This window comes from Pteropus vampyrus, unplaced genomic scaffold, assembly GCF_000151845.1.
Source record: "Pteropus vampyrus isolate Shadow unplaced genomic scaffold, Pvam_2.0 Scaffold267, whole genome shotgun sequence".
NCBI lineage: Eukaryota > Metazoa > Chordata > Mammalia > Chiroptera > Pteropodidae > Pteropus > Pteropus vampyrus.
This window is the reverse complement of record NW_011889048.1, coordinates 486,715-501,992: the sequence shown is the minus strand read 5'-3', so window position 1 is coordinate 501,992 and position 15,278 is coordinate 486,715. Positions and strand designations below refer to the sequence as shown.

Below are 15,278 nucleotides of genomic sequence, written 5' to 3'. Positions count from 1 at the left end.
TTCCTTATCTTCCCCCACTTCTGCCTGGGCCGGGGGCTCATCGACATAGTGCGGAACCAGGCCATGGCTGATGCCTTCGAGCGCTTCGGTGAGAACGTCCCTCCAGGCGGGGAAGCGCCAGCCGAGGGTCAGTTATGCAGGATAGGGACAAACAGCAGGTCTTAGGCGGCCCCAAGTTTGGGTCAAATAAGAGATGCATAAAAGCTAATTTTACCTTAGGTCACATCACAAGAGGTCTAAGGCTCTAAATAAGGGAGGCGGTGATACCACTGTTTTCTGTTATCAGTTAGACTCCAGTTGAATGGCCAATCCAGTTCCTGGTCTGTTAAGAACCCAAGGTGACGTAGATGGGGAGGGGCTCGGAAACCAAGCCCCTCCAAGGACCCGATCCCTCCTTCCTGTTCCCACAGGAGATGGGCAGTTTCAGTCACCCCTGCGCTGGGAGGTGGTCGGCAAGAACCTCTTGGCCATGGCGGTACAGGGGCCCCTCTTCCTCCTCTTCACGCTCCTGCTGCAGCACCGTGCCCGCCTCCTGCCACTGTCAGTGGGGATCCGGGCGGGGTGGCAGGGGCCGGGGGCCAGCTTCCAGCCCACTCATGTCTCTATCCTCAGACCCAAGCTGAAGCTGCTGCCCTCCTTGGGGGAGGAGGATGAGGATGTGGCCCGGGAGCGAGAACGCATGGTCCGAGGGGCCACCCAGGGGGATGTGTTGGTGCTGCGGGACCTGACCAAGGTTGGTGGATGGCGCTGGGTAGGAGGCTTCCGCTGGCCCACTCACCTTTCTCAGGGTCCCGTGTTCCTCCCAGGTGTACCCCGGGCAGAAGACACCAGCCGTGGACCGCCTGTGCCTGGGGATCCCCCCTGGCGAGGTGAGTCCAGGTCCGTCCTAGTGCAGGGGTCACCAGTGAGAGGCCGCCCTACTGTGTGCCCCTACCCCATACTGATCACCTTCTGTGTGCCGTCTGCCTTTTATTGATTGCCTACTGGCTGCCGACATATGAGCCCCTATTTTGAGCCAACAAACACTTATTGAGCAATACTGCATGCTTGTATTTATTGAGTCCTATGCAATTAGGTATTAGTAAAGACCTACTGAGGACAAGCATATTTGTTATCAAGCACCTATTGGGTGCCCACACATGTGCCAGTAACCTTTAGCAAGCATCTACTGTGTGCTAGCTATAGCCAGCCTCTCAACCTCAGGCTGACTGTGCACCCAGCCTGGGTGCCCCCGTGTGGCAGAAGCATTTGGAAGTCTCCAGCCCAGACAATAATGGGGCACTTGCTGCATGTGACCTTCACAGGACACCTACTGTGTGTCGGGATTGATTAAACGCATCCCATGTGCCAACAGCCATTTCTTACTAAGCGACAGTCTTCTGTCTCCCCGCACACCCCAGTATTTGCCCCAGGGGTGCCCCTTGTCCACAGCCCTCCACTTAGAAACTCAGAGATGGTGGGACAAGGATCGGAGGCCTTGTCGAGCGCTCTCTGTGGGTGTCGTCACAGTGTTTTGGGCTGCTGGGCGTGAACGGAGCAGGGAAGACATCCACGTTTCGCATGGTGACTGGGGACACGCCGCCCAGCGGGGGTGAGGCCATGCTGGCAGGCCACAGGTGAGGGGGCTCCTGAGACACCCCACCCCTTACCAGAGTGGCCCCGGGGGCTGGACCGCTGCGTTTGTCCCAGCATGCCCTGGGCCTAGTCAGTCCCCGGAGCGCCGGTCCACTATCCTCAGCGTGACCCAGGAACCGGCTGCCGCACACCGCCGCATGGGCTACTGCCCTCAGTCGGACGCCATCTTCGAGCTGCTGACCGGCCGCGAGCACCTGGAGCTGTTTGCACGCCTGTGCGGAGTCCCAGAGGCCAAGGTTGCCCAGGTGACGCACTGCTCCCCCACTCTCCTGGAGCCTCTAGATCCCAGCCCATACTGGCTCCACTTGGCCACGCCCCAATCCAGACCCACCTGCCCTATCTGGACCCCCACCCTGCCTCCCCGCTCCTACATTCACATGGGTCCACTACTGCTTCCTAGTCGTCTGGGCTGCACCTGCTGGACCCGCCTCTTCCCTTGGACTCTCTCCCTGACCCGTCCCCTCCCTCCCTGATCCGTCCCCTCTCTCTCTGATCCCTCCCACTCCCTCCCTGACCCCTCCCACTCCCTCCCTGAACCCTCCCACTCCCTGACCCCTCCCCTCTCCCCTGACCCCGCCCACTCCCTCCTGACTCCTCCCAATCCCTCCCTGACTCCTCCCACTCCCTAACCCCACCCACTCTCTCCAGGACCCCAACTATTCCAGGACCCCAACTCTTGCTGAGACTTCGAGCTGGCCCCTGAGGCCAGGTCCCATCCCCAGGTTTCTGTCCCACCCTGTGCTGTGCTGGCCCCGCCCCTTTGTTTACCTTCACCTCGTCCATGCCCTCGCCCCACCACCCCTGTCCTCCTCGGTCCTGCCTTGTGTGGAGGTTCCACCCACCCACCCCACCCACTCTGCCCCTACCGTGCTACCCCCACCTGGCCCCACGCTCACTCTGGTCCCCTCTAACGGGCACACCCTCACTCTGGCCCGTAGACAGCGAGCTTGGGCCTGGCGCACCTGGGACTCTCGCAGTACGCAGACTGGCCGGCGGGCACCTACAGCGGCGGCAACAAGCGGAAGCTGGCAACGGCCCTGGCGCTGGTGGGGGACCCGGCGGTGGTCTTTCTGGTGCGTGGCTGTGGGTGGGTGGGGCCGGGGCGGGGCCAATCTTGCTCCCTCTCACTCCTGCTCCCTCCCAGGATGAGCCGACCACTGGCATGGACCCCAGCGCCCGTCGCTTCCTGTGGAACAGCCTCCTGGCCGTGGTGCGGGAGGGCCGCTCCGTGGTGCTCACCTCGCACAGGTGAGGCCCGGGCCGGGCCCCAGGGCTGTGGGTCAGGGCGGTCCAGGATCGGGGCGGGGGTCGGAGGGGGAGGAGCAGACCCCATGGAGAGGCTGTCAGCACGCAGACACACGGAATGGGGTATCCCTGACCATGGGGGAGGGTGCCAGGCCCGAGAGACACGGGGTGATGGTAGCTGACCCCAGCAGCCGAGCGGTCTGGGCCTGGCGGGAAGTGTTCAGAGTAGACGGTGGCCCAGGCAGGAGGATGGGCGGTCCGTGCCTGGTGGGAGCTCACGGCTCTCGGTCCCCAACAGCATGGAGGAGTGTGAGGCGCTCTGCACGCGCCTGGCCATCATGGTGAACGGGCGGTTCCGCTGCCTGGGGAGCGTGCAGCACCTCAAGAGCAGGTGAGCAGGCGAGGCCTCGGCGGCCATGCTGGGACGGGAGTAGGCTGGTGGCTCTGACAGGAGAGGGGTGAGGATCAGGGGCTGCCCACAAGATGTTGAGGAGGTGGAGCGGGTCCTGGAGGCGTGGAGTCGGAGGAGGGCCAGGTGAGTGGGCGGGGTCTTGGGAGGGGCTGGGTCCGAGGAGGGATGAACACTAGGGAAAGGATGAGCAGGGGGCGGAGTCACGGGTCAAGAGCGGCCAGGTGTCGATGGCTGGGCTCTCGGGGCTGGAAGGCTGGAAGGGAGCCGGAGGCTGATGTGGGTGGGTTGGGCCGTGGGCGTATCCGGTAGCCCTGGTCCCGCCCACCCAGGTTCGGTGCCGGCCACACGCTGACCCTGCGCGTGCCCGCGGCGAGGTCCGAGTCTGCGGCAGCCTTCGTGGCAGCGGCGTTCCCAGGGGCCGAGCTGCGGGAGGCGCACGGCGGCCGCCTGCGCTTCCAGCTGCCACCGGGAGAGGCCTGCAGCCTGGCACGCGTCTTTGGAGAGCTGGCGGCGCGCGGGGCGGAGCACGGCGTGGAGGACTTCTCAGTGAGCCAGACCACGCTGGAGGAGGTGCCCACGGCGCCGGGCGGGGGCTGGCGGCATGAGTGGGGCTGGGGGCCGGGCCGCAGGCTGACCTCCTCTGCTGTCTCCTTCGGCCGCCTACCTGCTAGGTATTCCTGTACTTCTCTGAGGATCAGGGCAAGGACGACGACCAGCGGGAGGCCAGAGTGGAGGCGGACCCTGGGCCAGGCGCCCAGAGCGCCAAACTCATCACCGGGTTCCCGGATGACCCCAGTATGCGGGAGACGGTGCTGTGAGCCTTCTGTGCGGATCTGGCCGGAGGCCCTGGAAGTGACTGGTGGGCAGAGTGCCGGGAGCTGACCGACTCCCAGGCTCCCAGAGGGGCCACTGCCCTGCAGGAAATAAAGGCTCCTGTGAAAGCCTGTGTCCGTAGGTCTGTACCAAGCTGTGTCCGTAGGTCTGTACCAAGCTGTACGCTTGTCGAGATGGCTCTGTGCAGGCGTCTGGGTCCAGCTTGAGTGTGTGCATGTGTGGCTCTGCAGACGCATGCAACTCGTGGCACGCGGGTGAGAACCAGCTAAAGCCCACTGGACCCCCGCTATGAAGGCCGCTGGCGGGCCTCAGGGGGCGGGGGTCTCACATGCAAGTGTGGGTTTCTCAAGAGTCTGGACGTTGGTCCCAGGGCCTCAGTGTCATGTGAGTCTGGCATCTGAGAGCGGTTCTGAGTGCCTGGCCATGAGGTAGGCAGGAGGTCAGGGCTTGGGGATGTCCAGGGTGGCTTGGAGGAGGTAGGCAGGGTGGCTGGAACCTCAGGCCTCCCCACCAGGCCAGGACGCCTCCTGCCTGCCAGCCTTCACTTTTTGGTGCTGGCTCCCAGAGCAATGAGTGGTGGGCGGAAAACCCTCAAGGGACTTCTAGGCTGGGTTTGTGGGTGGACCTGGGCCTCGGGAGGCCGGATGGGCATGAAGGTCTGTGGCCCACATGCCCTGTGCCCAAGAGATCTGCCATTGCCACCTGCGGTCAGTGAAGGCCGTGTTGGCTAAAGGTATTGGGGACTGAGGAGTGGGACTCTGGGAGGAGAGGGGAGAGGGCTCAGATCGGGGTGGGGGGCTCCAAGAGATCGGGAATCGTGAAGGGAGGGGCCCGGGAGAGGAGAGAAAGCCGGCAGCTTGAGGAGGCGCACGGGGCCTCCTGGGTTGTCGGCCCCACAGCCCAGCAGGGTGGGGGTGGGGAGCGGAGCTGAGCAGGTGCTGGGCTGAGCGGGTGACCCGCCATGCCCCAGGGTCTGCGGTGGCGGTGGGGGGGGAGAGGGATGCCCACGAGAGGGGAGGGGGTCCTGCGTCGGGTCAGGGGGTGAAGCGCGGAGTCATCGGGTTAATGTATGACTAAGGTACGGTGCTTCGTGAAGTCCGAGCCTGGGGGCTTTCGGTGTTCCCGCGTCCCTGCGCGTCACGGCACCTGCGTGCCCGTGTATTCCTGGTTGCGTCTGGGCGTGTCTGAGTGAGGGTCAGCACCTGTGTCATCAGCCACCGTGTGCTTCCCCAGTGCTGGCGGGTGCGCCCAGGGAACCGTGCAGGGGCCCCGAAAGTGAAAGCCGGAGGCGGGGCCGAGGTGGGGCCGGGGCGGGGCCTGGGACCCCACCGTCAAGCCCACTCTGCGGAGGGGCAGGCTGAGGCCCCGGGAGGTGGTGGGGTGGGTCTGCGTCACCACCTCCGGAGGCCTTTTCCTGTGGGGGGAGGGCCCGCCAATGAGGGCTGGGCCTGTCACATGGGCCTGACAGCTGGGGAGGGGGTGGCTGCCGACAATGTGGTCCCGAGGTGGTCAGTTCCAGGAGCTGCAGCGCTGAGTCGCTCCCGGCCTGCCTGACCTAGCCCACCGGCCTGGGCTGCTGGGCCGGCCGCACCATGTTCTCCAGGAAGAAGCGGGAACTCATGAAAACCCCTTCCATCTCGAAAAAGAACCGGGCGGGAAGCCCCAGCCCGCAGCCCTCCGGGGTGAGCGAGCCTCTTCGGGGAGGTGGAGCGGGCGGGAACCTCGGAGCGACAGGGGCGCGCTCTCTGCTCTGGCAGCAAGGCAGGGGCCTGGCGGCAACATGCTGGGCCGGCGGTGGGGGGCTCGGGCCAGCTACAGCCCCCACCAGGCGGGCCGCCAGGGGCCCGGCAGTGCTGACGGGGACCCTGGCGTTCAGCTCACGGTAGGAGCCCTCTGTGATGGCCACCGGTCCCCCCCAGTTCCATCCAGGGCCAGCTGTGGGGTCCAGGGACCAGGATGGGGGTGGCATTGGGTCAGGGACTCCATAGGATGGGGGCTCAGGGAATTGGGGAGCTCCAATGCGGTTGGACGCCAGCGCCGTGGCCGGCACACCACTGGGCGGAAGGTTTAGGATGCAGCCGAACCTCTACCGGAACCTCTACCGGGGTCCCTTGGCTTAGCGCCTCCAGAGCCCTGGGGTCTGTATAGTTTGGGGGTATCTGCGGGACTCAGGGGTCTCCGGGACCCTCGGGGTGTAGGAATCGACAGGCGTCTTTACCAGGGAGTAGGTGAGTCTACATCAGCCTGAGGGGGCTTCAGGGCTGGGACTCTCTCCTGGCCCTTCCTGCCCCCAACAGGAAGTGGGGTGCCCGCGCCCCCGCCCCACCCCACCCCACCCCTGGCTGTGGTTTAGGTAGAGACCGTTGTTTGTGAAAGCTCTGGGGAAGAGGATGTTGGGTAACAGGTGTGGGAGGGGCATGGCTCTAAATCTCAGCCCTCTGATCTCTGGCCTTTGACCCCTGTGGGGTCAGGGTGAAGACCCCCACCTTGTTCTGGGGAACAAGAAGTAGTGCCTGGACCAGAGCACTTGTGGCTTTACCCCTGCCCCCAGGAGCTGCCCAGGAGAGACGGGGCCGACGCCGTGTACCCGGGCCCCAGCCTGGAGCCACTGAGCTCCAATGCCAAGGCCACAGGCACGCTCAAGAGGCCCACCAGCCTGAGCCGCCATGCCAGCGCTGCTGGCTTCCCGCTGTCCGGGGCCGGTTCCTGGACGCTAGGCCGGGGCCACCGCAGCCCGCTGACAGCAGCCAGCCCCGCCGAGCCACCTGCTGAGGGACCCTGCCCAGACGCCGTGGAGGACATCTCCCAACTCCTGGCCGACGTGGCCCGCTTCGCCGAGGGCCTAGAGAAGCTCAAGGAGTGTGTTCTGCATGACGGTGAGGGCCAGTAGGGTCACCGAGGCTGGGCGGAAGGCAGATCCGCACACAGATATCCTGGTGGGGTCGAGGCAGGGTCGAGGGAGGGACCGGAGGAGGCTCCTCACGGGGGGTATGGCAGGGAGGGCTTCATGGAAGCAGCCACTGCAGCGAAGGCTTTGAGGGATGCGTAGGAGTTGGGACGAAGGGAACGTCAGGTGCTCAGGCTCAGAAACACAAAGGGGATTCAGTCGCATTTGGGGGAACGGGGTTTGGTGTGTCGCTGGTACGTGGACTGTGTGAAGCTGAAGGCATTGGGGACACTGGACGTCATCCTGAGGGCAGTGGGGAGCCACAGGAGGTGTTGGAGCACAGGCAGGACCAGGTTGCTGGGCCGGGTGGGCTGGAGGCAAGCCGAGGTGTGGCAGGGAGAGGCAGGAGGAGGGACAGGGACAGGATGGCAGGCGATCCGCAGGGGTGAGCGGCCCGTGGGATGGTGGTTCCGGTTCCTCCTCCACGCGACTTGACAGCCCAGCTTCCTGCCGAGTTATTTTCATCTGTTTCCTGTTTGTCCCTGGCAGCCCTTGGTGGGCAGGACAGGCTCAGCACCTCGTGTGCTGCCCACCCCTCCCGGAAACCACAGTGCCAGGGCCGTGCCAGGCGCTGTGACCCGCTGCCCCCAGGCCCCGTTTTACGGGATGGGGAAGAGGAGGCCTGTCGCCAGCCCTGACCCGAGGCTCACCCAGCCGGGAGCGGGCAGAGCCCCTCTGACCTCAGCCTGGGCCTCTGTGCCTTCAGGGCACTCACTGGGGATTCTTTGGGGAGCCTGGCTCCTGCTGGGTGGGGGTGGGAGCCAGAGTCCCAGGGGTGGGGCCAGAGCTGTTTCCTGGGGAGACTCTAATCTCTGTTCCTTTCTGGGCACTTCCTTGGAGACCAGGCCTGGGTGGGGCCGATGCAGGGTCTGGACGGGGTACGGGTGCCCTTCTCCGCGCCTGGGGCGCCCAAGTTGGGGGAAGGGCCTGAGCAGAGAGGATGTGTGGGACATGAGCCGTAGGGTTGCCCTGCTCAGCCAGCCGAGCCCCTGGGCCGGCTGACTGGTGTCTAAGCATCAGGTGTCTTATCTGTGACACAGGCAAGGATTTGCCTTGGGCGTTAGTGGCTGTAACCAGACGTTTTCCCCGTGTGGTGACTGTTAAGTGGACAGTGAGACCCACCTACACCTTGGGAACCCCCTGCTGTCAGAACAAGAGGGAGTGGTCACCCAGGGTCACGGCGCAGAGCGGGGTCTCCCGGTGCCTCCTCACACGACCGTGCTTTGGTTCTGGGCCTCGATTTCCCCCTCCTGCCCTTGGCCTGCCCCACCCGAATCCCGTCGCCCTGGGTCCCAGACTCCTGTGCGGGCCCTGGGTCCCAGACTCCTGTGCGGGCCCTGAGTCCGGGGAGCAGAGGACCCTGGCCTGGGCAAGCAGGATGCCGGGGGCGGGGCTTCCCTCGTTGGGGGCGGGGCCTCAGGGCCGGCCAGAGCCGGTTTGGCCGAGAGACCCCGACCAGCCCGCCGTCCATCCTACGTATTCCTGGTCCCCGCGCTCCCGGACCCCGACCGCCGGGCCATGTGTATCTGTGGGAGGGCGCACCCGGCGCTGGCCCTGGGTCCCGTGTGCCGCTGCGTGGGACCCCGAGGTGAGGGGACAGTGCAGGGTGCGGGGTCCCCCAGCCCCGCGGGAGCACGTGGCCCTTGGGACATCTGAGACGTCCTGCTGGGGACGCAGCAGCTGCCGCGTGCTCGGCTGGGCTTGGCTGTGCGAGCTGGGAATGTTCAGGCTTTGCTGGAGTCCGCCCTCAGCTTCCCCAGTGGGGGTGCCGTAGGGTCCCAGGTGGCCCGAGGCCATGGAGGTGAGAGGAGGGGTGTGGGAAAGGACGGTCTGGGAGAGTCCTGGCCTATCCGGAGCCAGCTCCCTGCATTCTTGAAGCCCCTTCCCACCTCCTTGGGTTGGCCACAGAGCCAGGACCCCCAGGTTCTGAGGCGGGTGCCGGGGGTTGGGGGGGAGGGCAGTGCCTGGTGGAACCTCTGGTTATTCAGAAGGGGTCCCCAGCGCTGAAAAGGGAGAAGGCACTTATTTTCAGGTCCCACTTACCTTTGAGAACAGTGTCTACACGGGCCTCAAAGCTGTCCTGGCCGGCCGCCAGACGCCCCTGGGCTTAGCACCTGGCTGATCCCTACTTGCAATATGGTTTTGCTTCTGCTCCACGATGCGTTTTCCGTGCACGGATCTGCTCGCTCGCGTTGCTTTTAAGAATGTTCTGGAGGGCACGTTAAAGCTGCAGCTCGGAGTCAGAGCTGACTGCCACCCTCCTCTGCCCTGCCACCTCCTGTGGCTCCCCAGGGTCCTCAAGGTAAAGCCAGGCAGGGTCTTTCTGCCTGCCATTCTCATGCCTTCAAACACAGCGCAGGTGGAAAAGCCGCATGAACCAAGAGAAGGGGCTTCCCCTGTGCCTCAGTTTCTTCATCTGCGAAATGGGGATGTGAGGTGCCTGCCTCCTGGGCTGGCTGTCGGGAGGCAGTGAGATGAGAGGGTGCCATGGCCCAGGGCCCAGGAAGGCAGGGAGGGAGCTGGACAGAGTCTTGAGCATCTCGAGGGGCAGGAGCAGGGGAAGGGCCAGCTGGGTTGCATGGAGGAGGCGGCACCAGGACTGAACTTGAAGGACAAGCAGAAGTCTGCTTTCTGGAGGGACGAGGAGAGTGTTCTGAGCAGAAGGGACAGCCTAAGCCAAGGACTGACCTTTGCCACCCTGGCCGGCAACCCACAGGAGGACACTGTCCCATTTGAGGTGCCACAGCGAGCCTCGGGCAGCCTCCCCACCTGGGACAGGAGCTTTGAGGGACAGGTGGGCGGGCTCTCCTTGGGGCCGCCTCCTCCCGCCCTGCTCACACCTGCCCTGGCCCCGGCCACAGAGCTCCTGGAGGCCCGCCGGCCCCTGGCCCATGAGTGCCTGGGCGAGGCCCTGCGAGTGATGCGCCAGGTCATCGGCAAGTACCCGCTGCTGAACACCGTGGAGACGCTCACGGCCGCCGGCACCCTCATTGCCAAGGTCAAAGGTCAGCCGGCCAAGACAGGGCCACGGGGCGCGGGGGGGAGGGCTTCCTGGAAGAGGGGATGGGTGCCTGCAGTGGGTCTTGAAGGGTGTGTAGGAGCCTGATGGGCGGGGCACGCTTGCTCCCGCGCTCTGTCTCCCCGGGCTACGGGCCTCCTTTGGTTGGTCGCCCGGGCGGCCACCTCCCAGAGCGGGCTGACCCCCCCTTGCCGTCGTCTCTGCTCCCCAGCCTTCCACTACGAGTGCAACAATGAGGCGGACAAGCAGGAGTTTGAGAAGGCCCTGGAGACCATCGCTGTCTCCTTCAGCAGCACGTGAGCACAGCGGCCTCTGGGGCGGGGGACGGGCTGGCCTGTGCCTCTGGATGCCGATGCTGATGCTGACCCCACCCCCTTGCAGTGTTTCTGAGTTTCTCATGGGTGAAGTGGACAGCAGCACCCTCCTGTCGGTGCCTCCTGGGGACCCGAGCCAGGTGAGTAGAGGTGGCCCACTCTGGAGTGGTAAAGGTCTGCTGCAGGGCGGGCGTCAGACGGGGGCCCAGCCCCAGGCCCCACTCACCTGAGTCTTCCCCTGCACAGTCCATGGAGAACCTGTACGGACAGGGGGGCGAGGGCACGCCCCCCAGCGCTGAGGACTGTGACCCGGGTGAGTCCCAGCTGCACTGGGCCAGGGGTGGAGGGCGGGGCCTCGGGGGGCGGCTGGGGGCGGGGCCCTGGCTGAGCGGCCGCCCCGCCCCCAGGCTGCCTGATGCCCGAGGAGGTGGACAAGCTGCTGCAGCGCTGTGAGGGAGGCGTGGACGCGGCCCTGAACTACGCTAAGAACATGGCCAAGTACATGAAGGACCTCATTGGCTATCTGGAGAAGCGCACGACTCTGGGTGAGGGCCCTGGGTGAGGACCGGCCCTCCCCTCGCCTCCCCCTCCCCTCGCCTCCCCCTCTCCGCTCCCCGCTCACTCCCTTTCCCCTCTGCCCCGTCCCGCCCCTCAGAGATGGACTTCGCCAAAGGCCTGCAGAAGATCGTCCACAACTGCAGACAGAGCGTCATGCAGGAGGTGCGGCCACGGGGCGCCAGGCAGGGGCCCCTCCGAAAAGGGCTGGAGGAAAGGGGCTCCCCATCTGTGCCGTGGTGCCCAAGGGAACTGGGGAGGGCCCGGGCGTTGTGCCACCTCCGTGACCGCCGCCCCGCCCCCACAGCCCCACATGCCCCTCCTGTCCATCTATTCGCTGGCCCTGGAGCAGGATCTGGAGTTTGGCCACGGCATGGTGCAGGCGGTGGGCACGCTGCAGACCCAGACCTTCATGCAGGTGGGCTGCACCCGGAAGGGCAGGCGGGGCCGGGGGGGTGCCGGGGTCCCCCACTCACGGCTCGTCTCGCTCTAGCCCCTGAACTTGCGGCGGCTGGAGCACGAGAAGCGCAGGAAGGAGATCAAGGAGCTGTGGCACCGCGCTCAGAGGAAACTGGTACCGGCGGGGGCGGGGGCGGCGGGGGCGGCGGCGGGCGCGGCGCACGCGCAGTCCCAGGCGCGAGTCCGTGCCCTGGTTTCGGTGTTTTGTGGACACCTGGCGCTGTGGCCTGTGCGGGTATGGGGCTGGCTGTGCTGTCACAGGTTGGAGCGGGTCTTGCCTCAAAGATGCTCCAGCCCCATCAGCCCCAGCTGCGCAGGGGAGGCCCCAGGCCCCAGCCCCCCAGAAGCCACTGTTGTGGCTTCAGACGTCATGGGAAAGGTTGTTGTGGGAAAGGGTGTCTCCGTAGCTGGGAGGAGCATGTCTGAGTTGGAGGGAGACTGAGGCTCTCAGGCCAGTGCTGTCCTGTGGCCTCTCCCAGCACATACTGGCAAATCCACGTTCCCCCCACCCCCTCGTGTGCATTCGAGGACCGCATGCTGAACACTCTGTTCCCCTCCTGGCCTCTCCCACTCACCCCACATCAGAGGCTCAGCCCACCTCAGTCACGTGAGCAGCTCCTCCCTCGTCCTGGGCTCCTTACCGGTGCTCCGCTGTGGGGGCCTGGGGCCCAGGTCATTTCAAACACCGCTGCCGAGACAGGCCTGTGCCTCGGCTCCTGACCGTGTGACTAAGTGTCCGTTTCAGGTGTGTGTCCGGAGGGGCTGGCTGGGTCAGAGTGAGCGTGTCCCAGCCCGAGCTGCACGTCCCTCTGGCTGTACCCTTTGCTCCCTCTGGGTTGGCCTGTGGCCCGTTTCTTGTTCATCTGGGAGCGCTCCTTCCATGTTCGAGAACTCAGTCCCGTGATGGTGTGCCTGAGACCCCTCCACCCCCCCACCCCCCGCCCTCCAGGGTATTGTTTGGACTTTTGAATTGACCTGGGGCTTGCTTGGCCAGGTGGAAAACCATGATTGTCTGCGGTGTCTTTTTTGTTATGGTTTCTGGATTTCGTGTCACACGTAGAGAGGCCTTCCCCACACGGTGGTTATTTTGAACCTCCCCTCCCTTCTCCTCGTACCTGTACGAGTTCTTTTTTTCATGTTTAGGCCTCTGATGGTGTGGGCTGTGAGGTGTGGCCCCGGAAGGCTCGTAGGTTTTGACTAAGCGCGCTACCTGCCAACCCAGAGGGTGCGTGGCTTCCTGCTTGGGCGACCACACTGTCCCCGTCTGTAACGGGAAGTGAGAGACGGAGCAGGCGGTGCCGGCCCCCTGGTGGGGGCGGGGGTGTAGGTGTTGGGGGTGATGTCGCTGGTGCTTTGTTCAGATCTTGGCTGTGCCTCAGCTTCCCGGGCTGTCGCATGGGCACAGCGGAGGCGGCTTCCTCCTGAGGTCCCACCATGTGTGTCACCTTTTTCGACTGTCAGTTGCTAAGTAGGGGCCTGTTTGCCTGACTGTGCCACGAGACCTCAGCACAAGAGACGCGGGTGCTGGAGGTGCCCGACCCGGTGTCTGGCCGCTGCGGTGGGGAGGGAGGCGGAAGCCAGGGGACGCTGCGCCTTGGGGAAGGACAGCTTAGAACTGGTCTCCTCGCCCCATGCCCGTAGCAAGAGGCAGAGTCCAACCTTCGCAAGGCCAAGCAGGGTTACGGGCAGCGCATTGAGGACCACGACAAGGCCCGCCACCTGGTGGCCAAGGCGGAGGAGGATCAGGCGGGCACTGGGCCTGGGGCTGGGGGCACCGCCTCCAAGGCCCTGGACAAGCGGCGGCGCCTGGTGGAGGAGGCCAAGAACAAGGTGAGGGCAGGGCCTGGTGGTGACAGTCGTGGGCCCACGGTGCCGACTTCCCGCCTCGGGCCTTTGTCCAGGGTGTGCGTCCTGCCGGCCGGGTGTCTGTGTGGGGCCAGAGCCCCAGGCTGAGGTCTCACTGGGCTCCCCCTGTGTCCCGCTCCAGGCGGAAGAAGCCATGGCCACGTACCGCACGTGCGTGGCGGACGCCAAGACGCAGAAGCAGGAGCTGGAAGACACCAAGGTGACGGTGCTCCGGCAGATCCAGGAGGTCATCCGGCAGAGCGACCAGACCATCAAGTCGGTGGGTGCCGGTCGCGCCTCGGCTCCAGCCGTGGGGAGGCGGGGCCGCCGCTGGCCCAGGCTCCTGACCGGACCCCCTCCCCCTGCCGCCCACAGGCCACCATCTCCTACTACCAGATGATGCACATGCAGACGGCGCCCCTGCCCGTGCACTTCCAGATGCTGTGTGAGAGCAGCAAGCTGTACGACCCGGGCCAGCAGTACGCGTCCCACGTGCGCCAGCTGCAGCGCGACGACGAGCCCGACGTGGACTACGACTTCGAGCCCCACGTCTCCGCCAGCACCTGGTACGGTCACCTGCATGTGCCCGGGGGGGCTGGCTTCCCGCCGGACGTGGGGCCTGCTGTGATCCCCCGCCATGGCGCCCGCCCCCCGTCATGCCCCCCTCTGGCTGTTGGTCCCACCAGGTCCCCGGTCATGCGTGACCGGAAGGGCAGCTTCAACGTCCCGGATGTGGGAGCAGAGGCCGCCGGCAGCGCCCCGGAGGAAGGCGGGCCCAGTGACGGGGCCCTTGCCAAGGAGCGCAGGGGTGAGTGCCCGGCGGGGGCGAGTGCCGAGTGGGGCAGCGCGGTGTCCCCGCAGCCTTCACTGGAGACGCCCTTTCTGCAGGTGGGCGTGGCCATCAGGTGCACAAGTCCTGGCCCATCTCCATCTCCGACTCTGAGGGTGGCCTGAACCCCAGCCCTGGCTCAGGTGAAGGACTTACCTGCCGGCCGGGGGGCGGAGCTCACCATGTCCCCTGTTGATGGAGAGTGCCAGTGGGGGCTCTTGGGAGCAACTGGCCTACCAGAGGCCCGCTCGCTCCTGGCTCAGGGTGTCCGATGCCCCTGTTTCCTGCTCAGGAGACTTTAAGAAGTTCGAGCGCATGTCCAGTGGTACCATGTCATCCAGCGAGGAGCTGGCAGACCAGGAGGGCGGCGTGGGGACTTCAGCCTTTGAGCAGGGTGAGGAGGCCCCTGATCTGGGTGGTGGGGTGAGGGGGCTTTGGGCTCGGCTGTGGGCCTGGTCCTGACTTGCCTCTGTGACAATGACCACCTGTCTGCGCCCCCAGCTGACCTCAACGGCACGGCCCCCGAGCTCCCAGTGGCTGTGCCCAGTGGGCCCTTCCGCCACACGGGGCTGTCCAAGGCCGCTCGCACGCACCGGCTCCGTAAGCTGCGCTCACCGGCCAAGTGCCGGGAATGCAACAGCTACGTCTACTTCCAGGGTGCGGAGTGTGAGGAGGTGAGCAGGCCCAGGGACGCGGGGCCGAGGAGCCGGGCACCACGTGCAGAGCTGGGGCGGAGGGCTCGGCAGCCACGGTCCCTTCGTGTTTTCGAGAGCTGCCCTGCAGGCAGGGTCCTGAGAGCTTCGGAGATTGGGGGGCAGCCAGGGCTGCCCGCTCACTGCCAACCTCCCCTCCCCGGCCCCCGCAGTGCTGCCTGGCCTGCCACAAGAAGTGTCTGGAGACCCTGGCCATCCAGTGCGGCCACAAGAAACTTCAGGGCCGCCTGCAGCTCTTCGGCCAGGACTTCAGCCAGGCGGCCCGTGGCACCCCGGACGGCGTGCCCTTCATCCTCAAGAAATGCATCTGTGAGATCGAGCGGCGGGCACTGCGCACCAAGGTGACCTCGGGGTGGAGGCTGGGGCCAGTCCCGGGGGGCGCGGGAAGGAGGGTGTGGTAGAGGCTGACTGCGGGTGCCCCCCGCGCACCCTGCAGGGCATCTACCGCGTAAATGGGGTGAAGACGCGCGT

The 15,278-nt window shown here is 65.7% G+C and overlaps 2 protein-coding genes across 17 annotated transcripts in view; both read left to right on the top strand.

The window, feature by feature from the left end:
- Positions 1-4,233, top strand: part of ABCA7 (ATP binding cassette subfamily A member 7) — a 19,646-nt gene extending 15,413 nt beyond the window's left edge. For 6 of the 16 annotated variants that reach the window (XM_011375202.2, XM_023520455.1, XM_023520458.1 and 3 more), the window contains 8 exons: positions 807-869; positions 1,510-1,616; positions 1,739-1,880; positions 2,574-2,708; positions 2,780-2,883; positions 3,179-3,271; positions 3,622-3,862; positions 3,964-4,233. In XM_011375202.2, the coding sequence (XP_011373504.1) occupies positions 807-869; positions 1,510-1,616; positions 1,739-1,880; positions 2,574-2,708; positions 2,780-2,883; positions 3,179-3,271; positions 3,622-3,862; positions 3,964-4,110 (1,032 nt within the window). In that variant the 3' untranslated portion in view covers positions 4,111-4,233. Of the gene's footprint in view, positions 89-410; positions 541-612; positions 880-1,509; positions 1,617-1,738; positions 1,881-2,573; positions 2,709-2,779; positions 2,884-3,178; positions 3,272-3,621; positions 3,863-3,963 lie in introns of those variants that run through there. The other 10 variants (XM_023520457.1, XM_023520456.1, XM_023520464.1 and 7 more) reach the window with 10 other exon arrangements.
- Positions 4,234-5,817: 1,584 nt separating this feature from the next.
- The window catches only part of ARHGAP45 (Rho GTPase activating protein 45), an 11,697-nt gene continuing 2,236 nt past the window's right edge, over positions 5,818-15,278 (top strand). The window contains exons 1-19 of the mRNA XM_023520471.1: positions 5,818-6,008; positions 6,678-7,002; positions 9,935-10,078; positions 10,304-10,388; positions 10,474-10,546; positions 10,653-10,719; positions 10,814-10,951; positions 11,062-11,126; positions 11,269-11,379; positions 11,455-11,535; positions 13,062-13,250; positions 13,408-13,545; positions 13,641-13,831; positions 13,952-14,073; positions 14,154-14,237; positions 14,387-14,488; positions 14,596-14,768; positions 14,960-15,148; positions 15,244-15,276. Coding sequence (XP_023376239.1) covers positions 5,907-6,008; positions 6,678-7,002; positions 9,935-10,078; positions 10,304-10,388; positions 10,474-10,546; positions 10,653-10,719; positions 10,814-10,951; positions 11,062-11,126; positions 11,269-11,379; positions 11,455-11,535; positions 13,062-13,250; positions 13,408-13,545; positions 13,641-13,831; positions 13,952-14,073; positions 14,154-14,237; positions 14,387-14,488; positions 14,596-14,768; positions 14,960-15,148; positions 15,244-15,276 — 2,412 coding nt within the window. The 5' untranslated portion in view covers positions 5,818-5,906. The remainder of the gene's footprint in view (positions 6,009-6,677; positions 7,003-9,934; positions 10,079-10,303; positions 10,389-10,473; positions 10,547-10,652; positions 10,720-10,813; positions 10,952-11,061; positions 11,127-11,268; positions 11,380-11,454; positions 11,536-13,061; positions 13,251-13,407; positions 13,546-13,640; positions 13,832-13,951; positions 14,074-14,153; positions 14,238-14,386; positions 14,489-14,595; positions 14,769-14,959; positions 15,149-15,243; positions 15,277-15,278) is intronic.